The sequence below is a fragment of the Cynocephalus volans genome, chromosome 9 (assembly GCF_027409185.1).
Source record: "Cynocephalus volans isolate mCynVol1 chromosome 9, mCynVol1.pri, whole genome shotgun sequence".
Classification (NCBI taxonomy): domain Eukaryota; kingdom Metazoa; phylum Chordata; class Mammalia; order Dermoptera; family Cynocephalidae; genus Cynocephalus; species Cynocephalus volans.
Window position 1 is genome coordinate 409,723 of NC_084468.1, and position 20,061 is coordinate 429,783.

Below are 20,061 nucleotides of genomic sequence, written 5' to 3' on the forward strand. Positions count from 1 at the left end.
GGCCCTGGGGTCTCATCTTGGCTCAGCCAGCCCAGGCCAGACAGGCGGAGCCTCCAGAAGGGGGGCCCAGCATTGCCCCCTGTGGGGCTGGGAGAGGAGGGGAGGTCCAGCCCAGGGGTCTGAGCAGGACCCCAGCCTAGAGAGACTGGGGAGAGGGCACCAGCCGATCTCCAACCCACAGCTGCATGGCCAAGCTGTGTGGGATGCCGTGATCTCATAAGCTTGTCAGGACCCCATGCCCAGGCCTGAGCGTAAGTCAGGGCCAGCACTGCAGGACCGGCGACCAACACTGAGTCCCAGGAGGCAGACTGAAGCCATGTGGCACCCTGTAGGGGAGGGGTTCCTGCAGGGTGAGGGCCCAGCCCAGTCCAAGAGTGGGAAGGAGGAGTGAGGCTTCGCAGATGCCCGAGACCTCACCCCTCCTCTCACCGCCCGAGTCCTCGCCAGGCTGCCACCACCCGCCAGCCTTCCTTGGCCCCAGCCCCACAGCCTCTGTAACCCCTGCTGCCACCTGGAGCCAGCGAAGGGGTGAACTGGGCATCGGTCCACCTGACCCTCTATTTCTCTCCCCAGCACACCCCCAGCCGATCACTGGGCCCTGGCCAGTGGCCTTCCAACCTACGTGGCAGAAAGTGGCTTTGTGAGTCCCGTGCCATCTGGGCCCCGAGGCCTGCACTGTCTGGTGCTGTGGCGCGTGCCCACCCTTATCTCCCTCACGGCCTGTCCTTCCTGCCACCTCCGCATCTACGCTCAGCCCCCAGCTGCTCCGCTTTGCCTAGTTAGAAGCTCATCTCTGGCAAGTGGGGCTGGGCTGGGGAGCCCTTTTCAGAATCGTGTTATACATTCAGCTGCTGCCGGTGAGACTCTTTCTCTGATCCTTTTTCAGATCTGTAACATCATGAACGCCTCTGCTGATGAAATGTTCGAGTTTCAGGTACCGGTCTACTCATTGGTAGAAATTATGTTTTACTTAGGAAAGAATATATTTTGGTTCAGAAATGATGGACAAGTCAGTTTTTGCTGCTTAGGAAACAACCTCAAAGTCTCAGTGACTGACGAGCATGTATTTCATGCAGGTAAGCTGAGGCTCACCTGAGGCTTGGCTGGTCTTGGCTGGTCTTGGCTGGTCTCAGCTGGTCTTGGCTGGTCTTGGCTGGTCTCAGCTGATCTCGGCTGGGCTCAGCTGGGCAAGGCTGGTTCAATTGAGGACCCAAGTCTCTCCATGTATGTTCACCTGGTGACACGTGGCCAGGGCAGGCTCTTTCCTGGGGGAGTTGAAGGGTCAGCGGACTGGTATAAAGATGCTTGTCTCTAACGGGCTCCTCTGGGAATTGGCTGCTGCCCATACTTCATCGTCCAGGCTCAGCATCAGCGGGATGAGGCAGAACCAATGACCACCCTATTTTTCAGGGCCCAGAGCAAAATGAAAATAGGAGGCCCCTTGTTGATCAGTTATTAGAAACTTTAAGAGCGTGACTTCAGAGCATTCAGCCAAGCACAGACCCTCTGGGAGTGGGCTCCTGTGTCACTGCAACCCTCACGTACTCGTGAAGCCAGCCCTGGTGGGAAAATAGCCTCCGCCTGCTCTAGAGGGAAAAATCATGACACAGACCCCACGGAGGCAAAGTTCAAATGCAAGGAGGGGTGAAGAGACAGGAACAACAGCCCAGTCATCACAGTTTGGGGGCAGCAGGAGTGACGCTAATGTTCCTGGGCCATGAGCCCCAGCAGGGCCAGACCCAGGGCAGCTCTGAGCTCCGGACCCTGCTTCCTGCAGGACGGGCCCCTGGACGACTCTGGGTGGACCATCAAGAATGTGCTCTCTATGCCCATTGTCAACAAAAAGGAGGAGATTGTGGGGGTGGCGACGTTTTACAACAGGAAGGACGGGAAGCCCTTTGATGAACAGGATGAGGTCCTCATGGAGGTAAACACCTGTCACCAGGTGTGGCCTTGGAGGTGGCACCCTACATGATGGCGTGGGACACTGGCTTGTGGGGTTCCTCTTCCCCGTGCCCTTCACCCGCCCTTCCCAGCCTGGGGTCAGGAGTGGGGACCAGGGAAATCCCATGAGGTCCCCTTCCTGGAACCTAAGGCTCTTTGGTGGGCACCCTGGGGACTCGTTCAGAAGAACCTGCTTTGCGGGAATGGCGGCTGCAGGCACGGCACACAGTAGATGTCCATTGGGTGCCCTGGGGGTGGATGACGCTGCCGCTCTGTCCCCAGTCCCTGACGCAGTTCCTGGGCTGGTCAGTAATGAACACAGACACCTATGACAAGATGAACAAGCTGGAGAACCGCAAGGACATTGCCCAGGACATGGTCCTTTACCACGTGAGATGTGACAAGGACGAGATCCAGACGATCCTGGTACTGCTCCATCCATCCCACTGGTCCCTCTCTGTCCAGCGGGGGGCAGGGCAGCCCTGTGCTCAGGACACATCCCTAGGACACCACACACCGTCACAGTTGGCACAGCCCAGGGCTGCCTTCCCTGTGCCTCAGTCTCCCTGGCGGTGAACTGGGTGTGAACATAGCCTTCCTGTCCTTCATGTGAGGATTCCATCTGTTACCCATGTGCGTTGCTTAGAGTGGAGCCCAAGAGACAGGAGCACGCAGGAAAGTGAGCGTCCCATGCACATGTCACTCACCTCTGGGATCAGAGGCTGCCTGGGCCTTCCCAAGGAGACCCATTTGTGCCAGATGCAACTCTGTCCCATGCATGAGGGGCAAGGGGACGCTGTCACTCTGTCTCACAACACGTCTGTTGTTCACCGTAGCCAACAAGAGAACGCCTGGGGAAGGAGCCGGCTGACTGTGATGAGGATGAGCTGGGGAAAATCTTGGTAAGAATCTGGCTTTCGTCCCTCAGGAGGAGACTGAGGGTTGGAGGGGAGAGCTTTCCATCCCTGGGACCAGAGAGGCTTTGCACACACAGTGTCGTCTTGTGACAGTGGCTGCCGTGTGCGTGGTGTGTGTGTTTGTGTGTATGTCTACGCTCCTCAGCACGTCTGTCTACATGATCCTGGCCTTGAGCCTTGGCCAGTGGGCCCGTGAGTGTGTTTGTGCAGCTAAAGAGCTAATATGACACCTACACTACTGAGGGAACCTATATGTCTTCCTGTTACTTGTGTGCTTTTCCAGAACTATCTATGTTTTAGTGTCTGTGGGCATGTCTTGGAGTAAGTATCCATTTCTGTTATCCTCACGATAGCAGTGACCAGGTGCCTTGCAACACCCAGTGTGTATGTGTGTGTTGCATGTGTGTGCACACTCATGTGTGCTTATGGGAACGTGTATGTCTGTGTGTGTTCATGCATGTCTGTGTGTGCGTGCATATGTGCACGTGCACGTATGTGTGAATGTGTGTGCATGTGTGTCTGCATGCATGCAGACACAGGCTTGTGTGTGTCTACCAGAGAACACCCCTGGATCCACTTGGAAGTTGTGTGATGTCTCATTGCCTTGTGTCTGCCTGTGTGGTTTAGCCAGAATCATCTGGGTGCTGTTACCCTTACTGAGGAAACCTTTGCCTGAGCATGTGGATGTGCTTGACAAGTTCTGGAAGTGAATCGGTGTCTGTATTACCCTGTGGTTGCTGCATGTGTCTGCGTGGTATGAATCTGCACATGTGTGCATTGTGCCTGTTTCTGAACCTAGGTATCCACTAGGGTGCCTGTGTGTCCACATGTGCCCGTGCGTGTGCCTGGGTATCCACGTGTGTCTCTGTCCATGTGTGCTTCTGTGTCCTTTTGTGTGCACACCTTTCTATTTGCTTGTTTCCTCAGAGCATGGCTCTGTCTGCCCAGCTGGCCGATTTCCTTATTGTTGGGTCATGGGGTGGGGGAAGGACCTGTTTGAGCCCGAGGATGATGTGCACGTCCAGGCTCCAGGCTGGAGCACTGGAATGGCAGATATGACCAGAGACACCTGGGGCATCGGAGGCTCGAAAGGAGAAAGGACAAGGAACGAGGGGGGCTGCAGTGGACCTGCCTCCCCCAGCCCACACACGTCCCCACAGAAGGAAGAGCTGCCGGGGCCCCGCAAGTTCGACATCTACGAGTTCCACTTCTCTGACCTGGAGTGCACCGAGATAGAGCTGGTCAAGTGCGGCATCCAGATGTACTATGAGCTGGGCGTCGTCCGCAAGTTCCAGATCCCCCAGGAGGTGGGGCGCACTTGAGGGTCCTAGATCCCCCAGGATGTGAGGGTGGGATGTGGTCAGGAGTCTCAGAGCCCCCAGGAGAGAGAGGGACGTGGCTGAGGATCCCAGGACTCCCAGGAGTTTGAGGGCAGGCGTGCTCATCACAGAACAGCTGAAGCACGAGAAGCACGTGTGCCTAGAACAAATGATTGCAGGGATGCGGGGGGTGGATGGGCAGTGGATGGACGGATGGATGGATGATGGACGGATAGACAGATACAAAGTTTGCTTAATACACATTCTAGGCAATTTGATCATTAGGTGCATCACTGGGCAATGACGGGGTTTGATGTGGGCTGCAGAGGAAGTAAAAACGCCCATCACATGAGTGCAAGGCACACGGCGTCCTCCGGGCCCCCAGCAGAGCTCCTCAGAGACCCGCGGGGAGGCGGAGGCGGAGGCGGAGGCTTTCCCAGCCCCGGCCGCGGTCCTGCTCGGTCCCTGCGGCTTTCCCCTTCCTGCACCCTCAGGAGCCCCTTAGCCCACGTGAGGGGCCATCTTCTCTCACGTTCCTGTGAGAGCAGGTGCCGCAGGTCGGCATTTCCAAAAGAAATTTTACAAAACAGTAAGGGGAAACACAAAGGAAAATTTATTTTAAAAAATTAAGAGAATAAAAAATATTTCCAAATAATTTTCTGACCCTAAAAAGATCACAGTGGAAGCAATAAGAGGCTCCCGTGACCCATATTCTCTCCCAGAGATAAGTGCCCTGAGGACGAAGCCCGCTGCCCGCAGCCCACGCACCCTCCTCATTAAACATCCACACAGAAACCACGTTGTCTTCTTAAAGAATCCCACAGCCCTGGGGCCCCTTTACAATTTGGGGTTGAGCAGCAGGATGGGGGCTCCAGAACCAGCGCAGGTGCTGAGCTGTTCTTAGCTTCCGCCCAGCCCAGGCTTCCTGCTACCCCTGCTCCATCCTGCAGGTGCCCGTGTGGCACCCCCCGCCCAGGAGGGGAGGGGCACAGGGCCGGGAGACTGGCCCGGGGGCGAGGGGCACAGCGCCGTCCGCCTGCGGGGCGTGCACGCGTGCGAGCTGGGGTCCTCTCCCGGCCCCGCAGGTGCTGGTGCGGTTCCTGTTCTCCATCAGCAAAGGGTACCGGAGGATCACCTACCACAACTGGCGCCACGGCTTCAACGTGGCCCAGACGATGTTCACGCTGCTCATGGTGCGTGCCACGGCCGCCAGGCCCCGCACCTCACCAGGGCCGGGAAGACCGTCCTGGGGCCCGAGGCAGGGCCCGCTCTCCCCGGGGTGGGCGGTGGGGGGCTGCCAGGGCAGGGGGCGTGGAGGAGGCCGCTGGGCTGCGGGCGGGGAGCGGATCCAGGCCCAGCTCCCACCCGCGGAGCCCGGGGCTGCCAGGCTGCAGGACCGTGGGCACGGACGGCCCTGTCTCCACAGACGGGGAAGCTGAAAAACTACTACACAGACCTGGAGGCCTTCGCCATGGTGACAGCTGGCCTGTGCCACGACATAGACCACCGTGGCACCAACAACCTGTACCAGATGAAGTAGGTGCCTCCCCAGGGCGGTGCGTGCACGAGGGGAAGGTCGCCTCCGCCCCGGCGCAAATCCGAGCACCCCAAAGCCAGCCTTGAGGGGCTGCATGGGGGCTGAGGGGCAGGTCCCACGGGACCCCGCTGACACTGGGCTGCTCTTCTGACGCTTTGTTTGTTTCTTAATGAAATTTGTAACAGGTCCCAGAATCCGTTAGCCAAGCTCCACGGCTCCTCCATTTTGGAAAGGCACCACCTGGAGTTTGGGAAGTTCCTGCTGTCGGAGGAGGTTTGTGTCCTCACCTGTGGTTCTTGCCCTCGGGGCACAGGGATGTGGCTGTGCGGGAGCTGCTCCCTTGGAGATGAGGGAGAGGCAGCCAGATGGTCACAGGCTCTGAGCAGGCGAGGGTCCAGCAGCAGGAGGACCGTGCAGGTCCGTGTTTGAAAACGTCCCCATCATGGGGGAGACAGGGCTCCCGAGGCGGGGGCCGGGGCCTGGCCAGTAGCGTGGGGAGCCAAGCCGTGGGTGGCCTGGAGGAGCAGGACTGTCAGTGGTGATCCGAGGCCACCTGGGTCCAGAGCCGACGGGCAGAGGGGGACGCCTCACAGGAGGGGCGACCGGGGTCAGGGGGCTGGGGTCCCCGGCTGGCCTGAGCGTGGGACAGGCGCGGTGATGCAGGGGATGCCTGACTGACCGCGGCCCCCGCAGTCGCTGAACATCTACCAGAACCTGAACCGGCGGCAGCACGAGCACGTGATCCACCTCATGGACATCGCCATCATCGCCACTGACCTGGCTCTCTACTTCAAGTGGGCTCTGGCGGGCAGGCAGGGGCCTCGCAGGGCGGGCCGGGTGGGGGTCCCGGGGCTCCTGCAGGTGGGCGGGAGGGCAGGCGAGCGGCCGTCTCCCCTCCTCCACCTGGGCCCCTGCCCTGTTCTCCGGGCGCAGGAAGAGGACGATGTTCCAGAAGATCGTGGACGAATCCAAGAACTACGAGGACAAGAAGAGCTGGGTGGAGTACCTGTCCCTGGACACCACCCGGAAGGAGATAGTCATGTGAGCAGGGGCTGGCTCCGCCACTCCTCAGCTGCTGGACCCTGCAAACCTCACCCCAGGCGAGGCTGGGAGGCCCGTCCCCGAACTCTCTGGACTCTTACAGGCACATCACTGCCTCAAAACAGATGCTCCGTCCTCATTTGCTCCGTTTTCAGGGGGACAGTGCAGGGTTGGGGTTGTGGGCCCCTCCTTGGTCCATGGTCTGCGGCAATGGTTTACTCCATCCTCTGAGCTGCCATCTCTTCATCTACAAGATGGTGACTGGGAATTAGCCCCACCCCAGGCCCATCTCAGAGGTTCAGTCAGGAAACACCCAATGATTCCCTGAACTTGGAAGGTGCCCTGATCCCTTGCGACTTTGGCTTTTCTGTGCACAGGGCCATGATGATGACCGCGTGTGACCTATCTGCCATCACCAAGCCCTGGGAAGTGCAGAGCAAGGTGAGACTCCTGCAGGCCACTTAGGCCCAGGACAAGCGCCTGCCCAGCACCTCATGGGGCTGCATCTGGGTGCCTCACCTGAGGCAGAACCACCCACTTGCAAGTGACACTGAGGCCTGGCCAGGGCCACGCAGTGGGAGCTGCCCCATGTGCCCAAGAGTGGCCCAGCTGAAGCCCTGAATTGGGGGACCCTACAGGCATGGAGCATCCTGGGGAGGGCCTGGGAGGGCCTGACAAGCAAAAAAACTCCAGGGTGACTGCCTTTGTGTGCCCCCCAGGTTGCGCTTCTGGTGGCTGCCGAGTTCTGGGAACAAGGTGACTTGGAAAGGACAGTCTTGGACCAACAGCCCATTGTAAGTGCTGCTTCCAGAACCTTCCACCCCAGCAAGGGGATCAGATCCCATCATGGTCCTCGGGAGCCTCAAGCCCCAGCTCAGTGGCAGACAGAGCACCCTGGGCATTTTGAAGTCTTAATCTCACTCTGTGGGGTCAGGTGACATGAGCTTGGCTGGCTTGGAATCTGGGTAAAGTTGTGGAAAATAGAGGGCTTGGGGGGTGCCCGCATGGAGATGAAAGTCATCAAGGCTGGAGGGGCCAGGGCTACCGGCTCGCAGACAGGAGCTGCCGCGTGTCCAGCCGTGCCATGAGCCAGGCCCCAAAAGGTGCGGGGCAGGGCAGCCGGGAGGAGTGCTGGGCAGAGAAGCCCGGGCTGGGGTGCAGGCCCACATCAGTGAGGCAAATGCCACCGGGTTCTCAGGCCAGCAGCGCAGGGTCAGTAGTCGCTGCTCAGGGACAAGGGCCACGTAGGGCTCTCCAGCCACATGTGAACACAATGGAAAGAGGCTTCATCTCGAAAGCCAGCTCAAGTCACGGTGAACGGCTTTAAGCATGGGGTGCAGGGGTTGAAGCCACGTACAGGCTCAGCAGGAAAGGGGTGTGCCCAGTAAGCAAGGTCACCTGCAGGAAGGACAGGCTGCTGAGTCCATCCCATCCAGGCCAGCCTCTAGGGTCCTGTGTGGTTCACCCTCGCTGTGCAAACCTCTGGGATGGGGGTGACTGTGAAGGAGTGACAGGAGGCAGCTCCATGGAGCACGTCTGCACCTGCCCGTGGCGAGTGCGTGGTCAAGGTCCTGGTCAGCTGAGTGACTGGGCAGGCAGCTACGGCTTGGGTCAGCACCATGTACAGTGCCCACAGAGTTGGGGAGCCGGAGCCGGGGTTCACAGAGCCAAGGGCCAGCAGCTGGCAGGGGACTCTGGGGTTGAACTGACTAATCATTGCTCCCCAGCACAGCGCCTTGGGGTCTCAGGGCACGTAGGAAGGAGCCAGCTCCTGACAGCTGACTGGGGGGGAGCTTGGCCTTTTGCACCCAAGGGCAGTGTCTGTCGAGGTAGGCTTGGTCCCCCAGGCCAGGCTCCATCTTCACTCTTGGGCTCAGCTCATTTTTTGTCTCTGTGAACACACTCATTGGAGCTGCAGAGCCAGGGGCTGAGTGAGGTCCAGGGGCAGAGGAAACAGCACCCTCATCCCTGACCTCTGCCTCTCCCACCAGCCCATGATGGACCGGAACAAGGCAGCCGAGCTCCCCAAGCTGCAGGTCGGCTTCATCGACTTTGTCTGCACGTTCGTGTACAAGGTGCGTGGCTCGGAAGTGTTGCGTGTGGCTGGGGCGGAACAGCCATGGTGAGCAAGGGGATGTGGGCTAGACACATGTGGACTCACACAGGGACCCGCCATGTCCTCACAGCAGGAGGGACACTGTGTGGGCTCCACCCCAATCTCAAGCACAGCAGATCGTGGAGGAAGGTCCAGTTCCCCCCAAAACACACTCAGCCTGTGGCTGTCCTCCTCACACCTGGACTCAAGATGAAACCTGCAGCCATCCCTCGAGGACACCAAGGACTTCCCCATCCCAGAATGTCCTCCACTTACCCCACAGTCTGCTGGGGAATGTCCCTTCCCCAGCAGGGGAACCCCCACCCCTGACCAGCACACTCTGTCTTCAGGGGACTGATTGCAACTTACCTGTGGGTTCATAACTTACCCACAAGTTCATAACTCACCTGTAGGTTCAGTAAGTTACCTGCGGGTTCATAACTCACCTGCGTGTTCATAACTTACCTGTGGGCCCATTTGTTCAGTGCCTGTGAACTCTTAAGGGGACTTGAGTCTGCCTGTCAAAGCTGGTGTGTCCCCAGGTAAAAAGCGTGTTGTCTGGTTCTAAGTGAGGTCCTCCCTGCCCCAGCCCATCCCACCAGGCTGTCATGCTGGGCAGGAGGGTGGGACCAGAAGGTGGGTCCTGACGTGACCACAGGCCACATCCCCACATGGGGCCCCCCACGGCCCTCCTTGACTCCACCACACTCTGTGGGTGTGAACATGTGACGTGTGCACGTCATGTGTGCGTACGTGTGAGAGGCAGAAAAGGTCCCCACTGCAGGTGACATTCTCTCCTCTATCCTGAGAGCTCCTCCCTGCTAAGACTGTCATCTGCATCGCGAGCATTCCCACCCCCAAGATCCCCCTTCTAATTCCATTAACACAACGCCAAGCCCTTCCCCATTTTAGGGCTTTGCTGGGACGGTGACATCTTGCATGGTCCTCCCTCCCCCTGCCAGGCGGATTCTCCTGGTGGAGGAGCAAGGCAGCTGGGAGAGGACACGAGCTGGGGTCTGCGGGGTGGGCTCGGGAAGCCACGTGCCCGCCCTCGGGGGGTCTGGATGGCCTGGTGACTTCTCCATTCCCTCCAGGAGTTTTCCCGCTTCCACGATGAGATCCTGCCCATGTTTGACCGCCTGCAGAACAACAGGAAGGAGTGGAAGGCCCTGGCTGACGAGTATGAGGCCAGAGTGAAGGCCCTGGAGGAGAAGCAGCAGGAGGACCGGGCAGTGGCCAAGAAAGGTCCGCGGCTCGCGACTGGGGGTGGGGGCTCGGTTCATCTCCCAAGTCGGAGTGTGACGAGGCACAGATCGCCCAGCAGTCAGGTGTGGAGACGAGGCAGAGCACGTCTCAAACAACCCCGGGCCCCTCACTGCAGGAGCCGCGGGGACGTCCCATCCCCCAGAGATGACACCGCCAGCGCCATCCTGTTAACAAACCCAGACTACAAGGGTTTCCTCTCACCCCGAGCCAGGAGCTCTCCTCTCCTCTGAACGGCTCACTCAACTCTCGGCAGCTACTCGGCAGCTCCGAGAACCTACCCGTGCTCTCCCAGGCCACTGTCAGAAACAAAACAGCAAACGTAACCTAAAAAAAGTGAGCTAAGACAGAAGATTAAGTCCTGTCTGCCATCAGAGCATTTGCTCACCTCTCTGCCCTACACTGCGGGAAAATGACCCTTCAGCGCCCCCATTAGAATCCCCGAGGCTCTGTGGCCTTGGTGTCTGCCTGTGCCCAGCCGCCTGAGCTCTGGGCTTTGCTGTTACGCCCGCCGCCCAAGCTGCGGGGCAGGAGACCAACATATCCAACACCACCGGGCATGGGCGGCTGGGAGCAAGTAGCCTGGGCACGGCGTCGACAAGGGCTAATGCACGAACAAAGGCTCGGGCTGGCCAGACCCCTACTGTGTCCTTTCCCTGTGGGGGCTGGTAGAGGGCACACCGAGCAGAAGGAGCAGGCTGGTGCCTGCGCGGCTCTCACGTCCTGTCTTCTCCTGCAGTGGGCACAGAAATCTGCAATGGTGGCCCAGCACCCAAGTCTTCGACCTGCTGCATCCTGTGAGCACCGCTGCCGTGGGGACCAGGTGGCCCCTCTCCCCACTCTCTCTCCAAGACTCGGGTTCTGCTTCTGGCAGTTTGGAAGTTGGGAAGCCTGAGAAAATGACTGAAGATAATTTTGGATATTTTGAGTATTTTTTAAGGTTTGTGTTTTTATAAAATAAAGCCAACTATGAATAATTTCAACAGCGTAGCTTACGAGAGCACTTCAAAAAGTTCATGGAAAGGTTTGTATTGTCTTTCGACTCTTTTTCCACGAACTTTTTGAAGTACCCTCATTCACTACTCATCCATTTTTTGGATAGTTACCAGCAGATCTTTGGAAAGGGTCTGTAAACGTGTCTGAGCTCACTGACGGTATGATGGCAACTGCACATGCACATGTGTGGATATGGGTGGACAGGTACAGGGATGCCTGTTCTGATCCGGTTTAGGAAAAAAACATATGCCCAGAAACTCATAATAAAATTAAGAGAAAACAACTGGCCCATTTTTTATGTACTGCAATTACAGTGCACGGCACCTCGTATTTGGCCCACCAGATAATCCTGCCAGAGAGGTCAAGCCAGGAGAGTGGCGCTCGGCCCCGCATGATCCATAACAAGCGCTGCACACAGTGGCTCTGAGCCACACCAAGCAGGAGGGCTGGTGGCCCGAGGCATCACCTTGTGCCTGCCCAGGTCTCCGCACGGGGAGCTTTCCGTACAGCGGCAGCTGTGAGCCTCCTGTGACTTAGCATTGACACACCTAGAGCAGAGGGCAGAAGCAGCGAGTCCAACGGGACTTCACAGGACTCAACATTTGCCATGGGAGCTATCTGGTAGAAGTTAACTCGTGATGTGAGCTCTGACACATCTGCTCCTGACACTGGATGACACCTGACTAGATGGTGCTGCTCTTGAGGGAGGGGGACAGATACGCCCAACACAGCCCTCCACCTGCAGGAAGGGACTGGTTTAATCTTCCCCTCACGAGTCAGCAACCCCTGGTGACAAGAACCTGTGACTAGGGCTAAGGCTTGTCCAGGTTCCCAGGAGGACCTAGCAACAGCCAACCCCTCTGATACCATCCCACCAAGTACAGGAGGGACCCAGGCACTGTTACGCCAGCTGGGAGGCCACCGCAGGGAGCCCGTGGGAGGCAACCCCATCCCACCCTCTTGCTCACTCAGGCCTCCCCTTAACCAAAGGCAGAGCACTGAGATGCTCTGTGCTGTTCCTCATTTCTCACATTTGCAAATGAACTCATTTTACAAAAGAAATAGGGGCTTGAAGTCTAGATTTACTGACAGCACATAGCTGGAAAGTAGCCTCATTACCCCCACACCACCAGGCCGTGAGAAGTCCCAGAAGCTGGGCTGGGGAAGGACACCTGCTCAGGCACCGGAGGCCCAGCCTTGTGCTCAGGAGGCCTCGCCCCAGGGCTTCAGTCTCCAGTCCAACCTGGCCACCTTCTAGGGTCAGGAGGAGATTTGTGAGTTGGGGGACAGAGGATCTAGACTCCCAACTATAAGGGCTTCTACCTCCATCCTCTCCAATGCCCACCCCTGCTTGTCCAGGGGGCTGGGCTTCTGACATCGCAGAGAAAACCAAACGGCACCCACAGTGCCCCGGGCTGGCTGTCTCCATAACAAACAGTGTCCTTTGGGGCTCACCACCTGGAGACCTCAGAGAGCAGAAGTGGTGGGCTCTGCACCTCCTGCTGTGTCTGCATGCTGCGTCCTGTGACTGGAGATGCTAATCCCTTCTTCTGAAACGCACTCTTCCCCTGCCCCCCGTGAACTGGAGAGGATGGACAGAATACAAGGCTGAGCTTGAGTCCAGGAACCAGACAACAGGTGACAGTAGACAAAAGGGAGCCAGAGAATCACACAACACAAAAAGCTTTATTCATCCTCTACTGCTCTGGAGAAACGCAGCTCACATGGGCCTCTCACTTTAGTATGCTGTCATCTTGAGCTGAAAAGTCAGAAGAAAAACACACACACGTTATTACACTCTCGGCCAGCCCACCAAGAGCACTGCACATTTTTGGTTTTGAAACAATCCAGCGCCTATCCCAATGGAACCTGACTATGCTCTACTGAAGCTGTCCTTGGTGCTCCTTAACCTGCACATTCTGAGACAGTCAGTGGGAGAAGGGGGCTGCCTGTGGCCTCCCTGAGGGTGGTACAGCCACGCTGCCAGCCAAGGCCTCACCAAAGGCAAACTGTCACCATGCCCCCCACCCCCACAAGGAAGGGGCCCGGGCACTCGTCTCCACACTAGGCCAGCACTGGGTGAGGAGAGGTGGCCCTCCCTCCACGAAGGGGCTCACTGGACGGCAGCCGGCAGCCGTTTGTGGGAGGGAACCTTCTGGAAGTGCCAGTGACGCGAGTACCTTCTGCCAGTTCTCGGGCAATCCGCTTCAGCTCGTCCTGCCTCTTTTTCTCTTCTGCTGCTACCCTTCTCTCCTCTTCGGCCCGCGGTTTCAGGTAGCCTGTCTCAGGGAACGGGGCGGGGGTTCCATCAAGTTCCCTGAAACGCTGCACAGGAGGACCTGAGTCCACAGGGAAGGCCACCTCCGGGGCGCAGCTCGCCCGGGTCCCCGCTGCCCTTCAGTGACCCTCACCCCGGGCACCCCGAGCCCCCGCCGGCTCGGCCCTCTGCGACGGGCCGCCTCCCCTCGGACTCGGCACCCCGCACCCCCCAGCACTCTGGCTCCTCATCCAGAACCGCCGCCCGCCGGCAGCGCAGTCCGCGCCGGTCCACCCCGGTGCCCGCGCCCGCCCGCGACCACTCACGGTAGCGCGCGGATCCGTAGGCCACGCCGAGGAACAGGGCGGAGTAGCGGCCGAGCTGCGGGAACGGGCGGTCAGGGCGCGCCGGGGCCTGCCCCGCGGGGCGGGGTCCGGGGGTCGCGGGGCCCGGGGGTCGCGGGGTCCGGGGGTCGCGGGGCCCTGGGGTCGCGGGGCCCGGGGGTCGCGGGGCCCGGAGGTCGCGGGGCCCGGGGATAGGGGTCACGGAGGGACGGCGGCGGGGTCCGTGGGGCTCCGAGCGCCGGCGGGGGCCACGAAGCGTGGCTCACCTTGATGAGCGGAGAGACCTGCACCGGCGGCACCATCTTGTCCCTGACCTCCGCACCGGAAGCACAACCCCGAAGCCAGGAGGACGGAAAACCAAGGAAGCAAATGCGTAGCCGGGCGGGCGCATGCGCCGTCGGCGGCGAGTGAGCGTGGCGTGGCACCCCCTGGTGGCCGGAGGAGACGGAGCGCCCCGCTCTGAGGACGACGTCACGGGCAGCGCACGCGCACAAGGGCTGGGATGCGCGGCTCGCGACCGGCTGCGCATGCGCAATGGGCTGGGGCTGGTGTCTTCGCGGGGGAACGCAGTGGCTTCCTTTTCCGGAGATGGGTGGCAGCGTGCGACCCCGACCCCTGCCCGGGCGCGCGCCCGGCTGCCCCCGCCCACCGGTGCAGACCCTCCCACAGCGTTTTCGGGGCAGGTGGAGAGCTGATGGAGGCCCATACACATGCACACATATTTGGAAAGTGTAGGTCAGGCTTGCAAACTGCTTTGGAGAACACCCCACAGGCCCTGGCAGGCCGAGGGGACCCCGGCCCCCAGCGCCGCCCTGGGTCGCGCACACCTGGGGCCCCGACCCCCGAGGGCAGGCTCAGTGTAGGGGCCCTGGAAGTGCTGGAGGCTTTGGGGCAGGGAAGTGGGGGCTCCTGTGCTGAGTGTGATCTGGGTGCAGATGGGCTCCCTCGGGGCAAGTCCCCTTGTCCCCAGGCCCCTTGCCAGTGGAGAGGGGTGGCTGCAGGGCAATGACCCTCTGGCCAGTGTCTATGGCCAACTCGGACACACCAACAGGCCAGATGGAGCAAGGTGGCCACCTTCCTGTGACTGCACTGCTTTGGGTGTCTCCTGCCTCCCTCCTCCAGTGGAGCTAAAGCTTCCTCACCCCAGGAGCCCTCATTATTTTCATCCCAGGAAGGGGCTGGGGTGCTCTGAACCCCCAAGCCCCCAGGACCCCATAGTTGCAAGCTCTAAGGCCCACCTGTCCCACAGCCCCGTGGTCAGCCCTGGCTGGGGCTGCCCGGAGATGGGAATGAGCCGTATCCAAGCAGTCTCCCAGCTGTGCTCATGGTGCTGACACGGGGTTTCCACGAAGCCCGGGAGTGGTTTCCTGAGGTGTCGTCCTGCTCCTGGCCTGCTGTGAGTGGAGGACCCCCATGGGCTCCTTTGCCCCACCGCAGTGGCAATGGCTCTGCGCCTCCCTGAGGCTGCCTGTGCTCTGGTCTCCTCGGCCCTGCACTGTTCCACTGGGATGGAGGAAGCCCACTTTTCCTTACTTTTCTTCATATCCACTCGTTTACCAATAGAACTTAATTGTGAATCTAAAGTGAATGGGATGCAACAATGAAAACCCCAGGCACATTTTAGGTGCCCAGCAGCCCTGGGGTGGGATGGGTGGAGCCAGGCAGTCCTGGGGCGCCCGGGGAGGTGCACTCACCCTCCAAGGGTCTAGGCAGAGCCTGCTCCCTCTCCCCGGAGTCCAGGCCCTGGGCCACGACAGCTGGGAAACTGGGAAGTCACGTGCACTCGTTTCCTGGGCTGGGGGTGGGGATACCCAAACCAATCTTACAGGGCCATGCTGCTCTATTCTTCCCCCTCAGTGATGCTGACCTGGAGCCCCTGGTGTGGTGGGAGCACTCCTATCTGAGGCCTTCTTGCCTGAACCCCTGGTGTGGTGGGAGGCAGACCCCAAGCCCTGCCCCAGCCCTCCTCAAGCGCAGCCGCATTGACCCCACAAGGCACAGAACAAGTAACCCTCCTCGGTGCTGAGCCCACACTCGCATTCTTGCCCTTGAGCAGCTGGGCTGAACTCGGGTGACAAAACAGGTTTTCCCTTCCCTGGATTTTAAAATATACCTGACTTCTCAGCAACTATTGCTTCCAAAATCAAAAATAAGTGTCTCTCAGGCCCAAGGTGGGGCAAAAGTGGTGGTGGTGGGGGACCACATACCACTATCTTCCACTTGGAGCGGGGCAGGGGCACCAGCAGAGGACACATGGAAAGGGCGTGGGGGGCCCACGGGGCTCAGGACACCAGCTACCTGCCGATGCCTCTGCACCTGTCGGGTCAGCTGTCGGTACAAATCCCGATGCTCTCCAGGGTTCCCAGGCTCTGCTGCTGCTGTCTTTAGTGCTGTGCACTCCTGCAGCCAGAACCCTCCCCAGGGGGCTCTGCTGGTCCTTCCCAATTTCCAGCATCAGGGGCCATCTGAGCACAGATCCTCAGTGTGGTGCTCCCGACTCCTGCAGCCCAGGCCCTGCCCCTCCAGGTCATACCCAAGCCCCGCCTGCTAGGAGCAGTGGGTTGCCCTTGCTCTAGGCAAACTCAGCCCTGGCTCCTACATTTGGTTCTCCCCTCTGGGAACCTCCCCCAAGGCCCCTCCCAGGCAAGTTGAGCCTCCCTAGGGTCCTCAAGCTCGGGGTGTCAGCGCTGCCTGAAGACCCCACTGGCCCTGGGGACCCCTGTGGCAGCACTTCAGGGGAAGCTGTCCCTGACTAGGGCTGTGTATCTCTTGAGACATGATCTCAGCTACAGCAGACACCCGCATGGCACCTGCAGCCTGGTATAGAGATGCATACCCCACCCACCCATGTGGCCACACACAGGTGCTCCCACCCCTTCACTCTTAGCTGCACCGGTCTGCAGCTGCCCTGGGTCCTGCTTCCTGCCGCCTCCCACTGAAACACAGGCCTGGGGGCTCCAAGGTCTTATTCTCCAGGCATGAGACTGGGGTCCCAACCGCCCACCTTGCACTGCCAACAGACCCCAGACCAGGTCTCTTCCCCAGACTGCTCATGAAGCCATGGTACAGTATATCTGGGCCCTGGGCCCTGGAGCCCCATCCCGGGCCACCTGGCAGCTTGGCCATCTCCACAGCTCTTCCATTCCAGAAATATTATCCCTGTGGGCCAGGCAAGGAGCTCCCAGCTGTGAAGTCACAGGGGTGGTCCCAGGACCAGGGTGGCAGGCCCCAAGTACTATTCTCTGCTACCTAGGCAGGGAGGTTAGGATCTTGTGTGGGAGCCCCCGACACACAGAATGTACTCAGCAAACGGTGGATGACCGGCGCCAGGGACACTCACAGCAACTTTGCACAAGTCTGGAAAAGGCACCCCTTTCTCAGCAGGTCCTGGGCCACCCAAGTGGGTTCTCAGCCCCTCCCAGTCTCTTGGCCAAGGGCGTGTGCAGGTGGCCCTGGAGATGCAGAAAATCCTTAGGAGAACAAAGCTTCCTGGTGGGGACCTGGCCAGAGGTGCCTGAGGAAGCTGGGGGCCTGGCTGGGTGGGGGGTGAGGTATCTGAATCACTGCTCACTCTGCAGTTGTCTAGTCCCCTGGGGTGGCCTAAGCCTGTCCTTGTAGGGAGTGGCAACTGAAGTCTGAGCTGTCCTGGGGGAGTGGGCAGGAGCTTAAGATGGGCAAGCCCAGGGCCTGGGCAGGGCGGGCACAGGCGTGACGCATTGGGCAGACCCAGGCACGGTCAGCAGGCAGCCAGGCAGGCGGCCCGACAGGGGTGTGTAAGAGTGCGAGCTGTGCCTGTGAGTGTGCGTGGCCTTCACAAAACCCTGATGCACAAAACAAGCCCAGAGTCTACTTGCCCCTGGGTCCTCAGTGGCCTGAGCACAGCGAGTTCATCATGAGCCTGGCCCTTCCCATCAGGGCCTTCCACCCGGGGGCCTGGGCTCAGGGTGCACCCATCCTCTGCATTGTCTCCCCAAATGCAGGGTGCCCCTGAGGGGACCCTCAGCTCTGTGCTGTCATCTCAGGCCAGAAAGAAAACCAAGAAGAAAGGGGGGACCTGTGGGCACAGAGGGCCCTGTCCAATGTCTTCTCCAACTTTGAGCAGACCCAGATCCAGGAGTTTAAGGAGGTGAGGGCTTCCTCGGTTGCCAGGAGCCCCTTACCCAGAAGCTTGTGCTGGGAAGACCCCATGTGGGCCTCGCTCCAGAGCTAGAGAGCGGCCGCTTCCCTCACTCAACGGGGCTGGGGGCAGGGTGGGCTGCGCTGGGGGCAGGGTGGGCTGGGCTGGGCCCATCAGCTGCACAGTGACCCGGCTCTGGTTCCCAGGCATTCACTCTCATGGATCAGAACCAAGACAGCTTCATTGACAAGGAGGACCTGAAGGACACCTATGCCTCCCTGGGTAGGTGCCCCTGGAGGAGGTGGGCCAACCCAACTTCCCGCAGGCTGTGCGAGTGTGGCTTCTGCCTGCCCCAGGCAGGGGAGCTCCCCCTAGCCCCTGATCTGATCAGAGCTGGCAGAGCACATTCCCAGGAAACAGGGTGGGTGGTGCAGCCCACCTTGGGAGCCTGGGGTGGGCTTTGGGGCAGGAGCCAATGCCCCACTGGGATGCCACAGGCAGCTGCCTTAGAGCCAATGTACAGGGACAGGTGGTCTTGACCAGGAGGTGTGCCCCTCCCTCAGCTCAGCCTCATGGAGCTGGGAGACCCTATGCACAGCAGACCCCAGTTCTGCCCCAGGACCTACAAGCGCAGCTCAGCCAGGCACACTGCCCTCGGCAGCCTTGATCCACACATGAGGCGGGAGGGCAGGGGGCTTCTGGATCCTACCCTGGGAACTGGGGAAGGCACTCCGGTTTCTACCTGGGGTGGGGATGAGGTCCCAAGTGACCTGCCTTCCTTCTGAGAGGGGCCCCCTTACACCCCAGTGAGTAAAGCAGCAGATTACAGCCTCTTCCTGGGCTCGGTGGCCCAGGTGCTCTCTTCCTCAGCAGCTGGTCTCCCCAGGCTCAGGGTTTGGGGCGAGGCTCGTGCAGCCCTGCCTGTGCCCATCATGAGGGCAGCCTCTCTGCCTGTCTCCTCCCTTGTCTCCATGTGCCCCACACTGTTCTCGGAACAACAGAGGTGACAGCCCTGTGGGGTCACCTGTCAGTGGGGACAGCAGACACATTAACAAGGACAGATAGGGAGAGTGGAGATGACGTTCCTGCCACAGTGACTCCTGGCCCCCACTGCATCTGCAGCAGGCAAAATCAACATCAAGGAGGAGGAGATGGGCGCCATGCTGAAGGAGGCCTCAGGACCCATCAACATCACCGTGTTCCTGAACCTGTCTGGGGAGAAGCTGGATGGTGCGTGCCTGGGAGAGGGTGTGGCCCACCTAGTCCCCAGCATTCGGGGACCCACATCTGTGGGGCCCCTGTGGCCACCCCAGAGCCATGGTGGGCTCTGCCCTGCACTCACCCCCCATCTCCAGGCCCCAGCTGAGCCCCCAGGGTGGGAACAACAGGGCAGGGCCTCCCTGAGGCTCAGGCTTGCAGCCCAGGGCCTGGAACCCTCAATGCCGGGGCTCAAGGCCTCTTTGCAGGCACAGACGCTGAGGAGACCATCGTCAAAGCCTTCAAGATGCTGGACCCCGACGGCATAGGCAGCATCAGCAAGGAGGGGGTGCTGGGCATGGGGGGCACCAAGGGCCTCGCTGACCCCTTTCCTAATCCGGCTCCTCTCCTCAGCGTCAAACGCCTGCTGATGTCCCAGGCTGACAAAATGACATTGGATGAGGTCTGCGGAGCCCAGGTATGGCCCGAGGTGGGGGCAGGGCCGCCGCGGCAGCTGGGGGGATGATGCCGGCCCCCAGAGGCTGCAGCCTGGTGGTGGGTGGGACGTGGGGTGCTCGGAACAGGCCCCTGGGGCGGGAGCCCTTGAGTGCCCATTTGAAGATCTGCGGTGGAGGCCACTCAGCAGCCAGTGTGGCCTGTCCTGGCCCGAGGGGCACGGCTCCCAGCAGTGCTGTCCCCACACTGCTCTCCACCCCTGCCACTCCACATCCCCAGTACCACTGGGCAAGACCGTGGCCCCCCACCTCCTGGGCCCCCGTCCTCCCCCATGGTGCCGAAAGGCCCGAGCTGGACACCTGGGCATCGCTGACTTGGTAACCAGAGGGACAGACTGTGGACGGAGCAGACCGAAGGCCCGGGCTGTCTGTGCATCCCCCAGCCCCGCCCATCGCCCTGCACAGCCCCCTCCCCACCTGCCCACCCAGCCCAAAGCAAGATCCGGAGCCAGAGCTGGCCTGAGTTCGGCACCTGTAATTCACCTGCCGAATTCTGGGCCCCACTTGGGTCGGTGGGGA

At 60.3% G+C, this 20,061-nt stretch overlaps 2 protein-coding genes across 2 annotated transcripts in view; one reads left to right on the forward strand and one right to left on the reverse strand.

The window, feature by feature from the left end:
• The window catches only part of PDE6B (phosphodiesterase 6B), a 32,467-nt gene extending 21,550 nt beyond the window's left edge, over positions 1-10,917 (forward strand). The window contains exons 7-22 of the mRNA XM_063107404.1: positions 574-640; positions 887-934; positions 1,778-1,927; positions 2,227-2,370; positions 2,781-2,846; positions 4,022-4,168; positions 5,266-5,373; positions 5,607-5,716; positions 5,903-5,990; positions 6,411-6,511; positions 6,651-6,758; positions 7,136-7,199; positions 7,478-7,552; positions 8,750-8,833; positions 9,948-10,098; positions 10,856-10,917. Of these exons, the coding sequence (XP_062963474.1) occupies positions 574-640; positions 887-934; positions 1,778-1,927; positions 2,227-2,370; positions 2,781-2,846; positions 4,022-4,168; positions 5,266-5,373; positions 5,607-5,716; positions 5,903-5,990; positions 6,411-6,511; positions 6,651-6,758; positions 7,136-7,199; positions 7,478-7,552; positions 8,750-8,833; positions 9,948-10,098; positions 10,856-10,917 (1,573 nt within the window). The remainder of the gene's footprint in view (positions 1-573; positions 641-886; positions 935-1,777; positions 1,928-2,226; positions 2,371-2,780; positions 2,847-4,021; positions 4,169-5,265; positions 5,374-5,606; positions 5,717-5,902; positions 5,991-6,410; positions 6,512-6,650; positions 6,759-7,135; positions 7,200-7,477; positions 7,553-8,749; positions 8,834-9,947; positions 10,099-10,855) is intronic.
• A 1,862-nt stretch (positions 10,918-12,779) lies between these two features.
• ATP5ME (ATP synthase membrane subunit e) lies at positions 12,780-14,082 on the reverse strand. The gene is made up of 4 exons (XM_063107405.1): positions 13,980-14,082; positions 13,696-13,750; positions 13,293-13,391; positions 12,780-12,871 (listed from the first exon to the last, which is right to left on the reverse strand). Exons 1-4 carry the CDS (start codon positions 14,013-14,015, stop codon positions 12,846-12,848), a joined length of 216 nt encoding a protein of 71 aa, XP_062963475.1. The 5' UTR covers positions 14,016-14,082; the 3' UTR covers positions 12,780-12,845.
• Positions 14,083-20,061: the final 5,979 nt, after the last annotated feature.

Coding starts and splice junctions, on each gene's coding strand:
- ATP5ME (XM_063107405.1), bottom strand. CDS start 14,015: ATGGTGCCGCCGGTGCAGGTCTCTCCGCTCATCAAG. Junction 13,392..13,695: donor CTACGGATCCGCGCGCTACC/GTGAGTGGTCGC, acceptor TCCCTGAGACAG/GCTACCTGAAACCGCGGGCC. Junction 12,872..13,292: donor TGCCCGAGAACTGGCAGAAG/GTACTCGCGTCA, acceptor CTGACTTTTCAG/CTCAAGATGACAGCATACTA.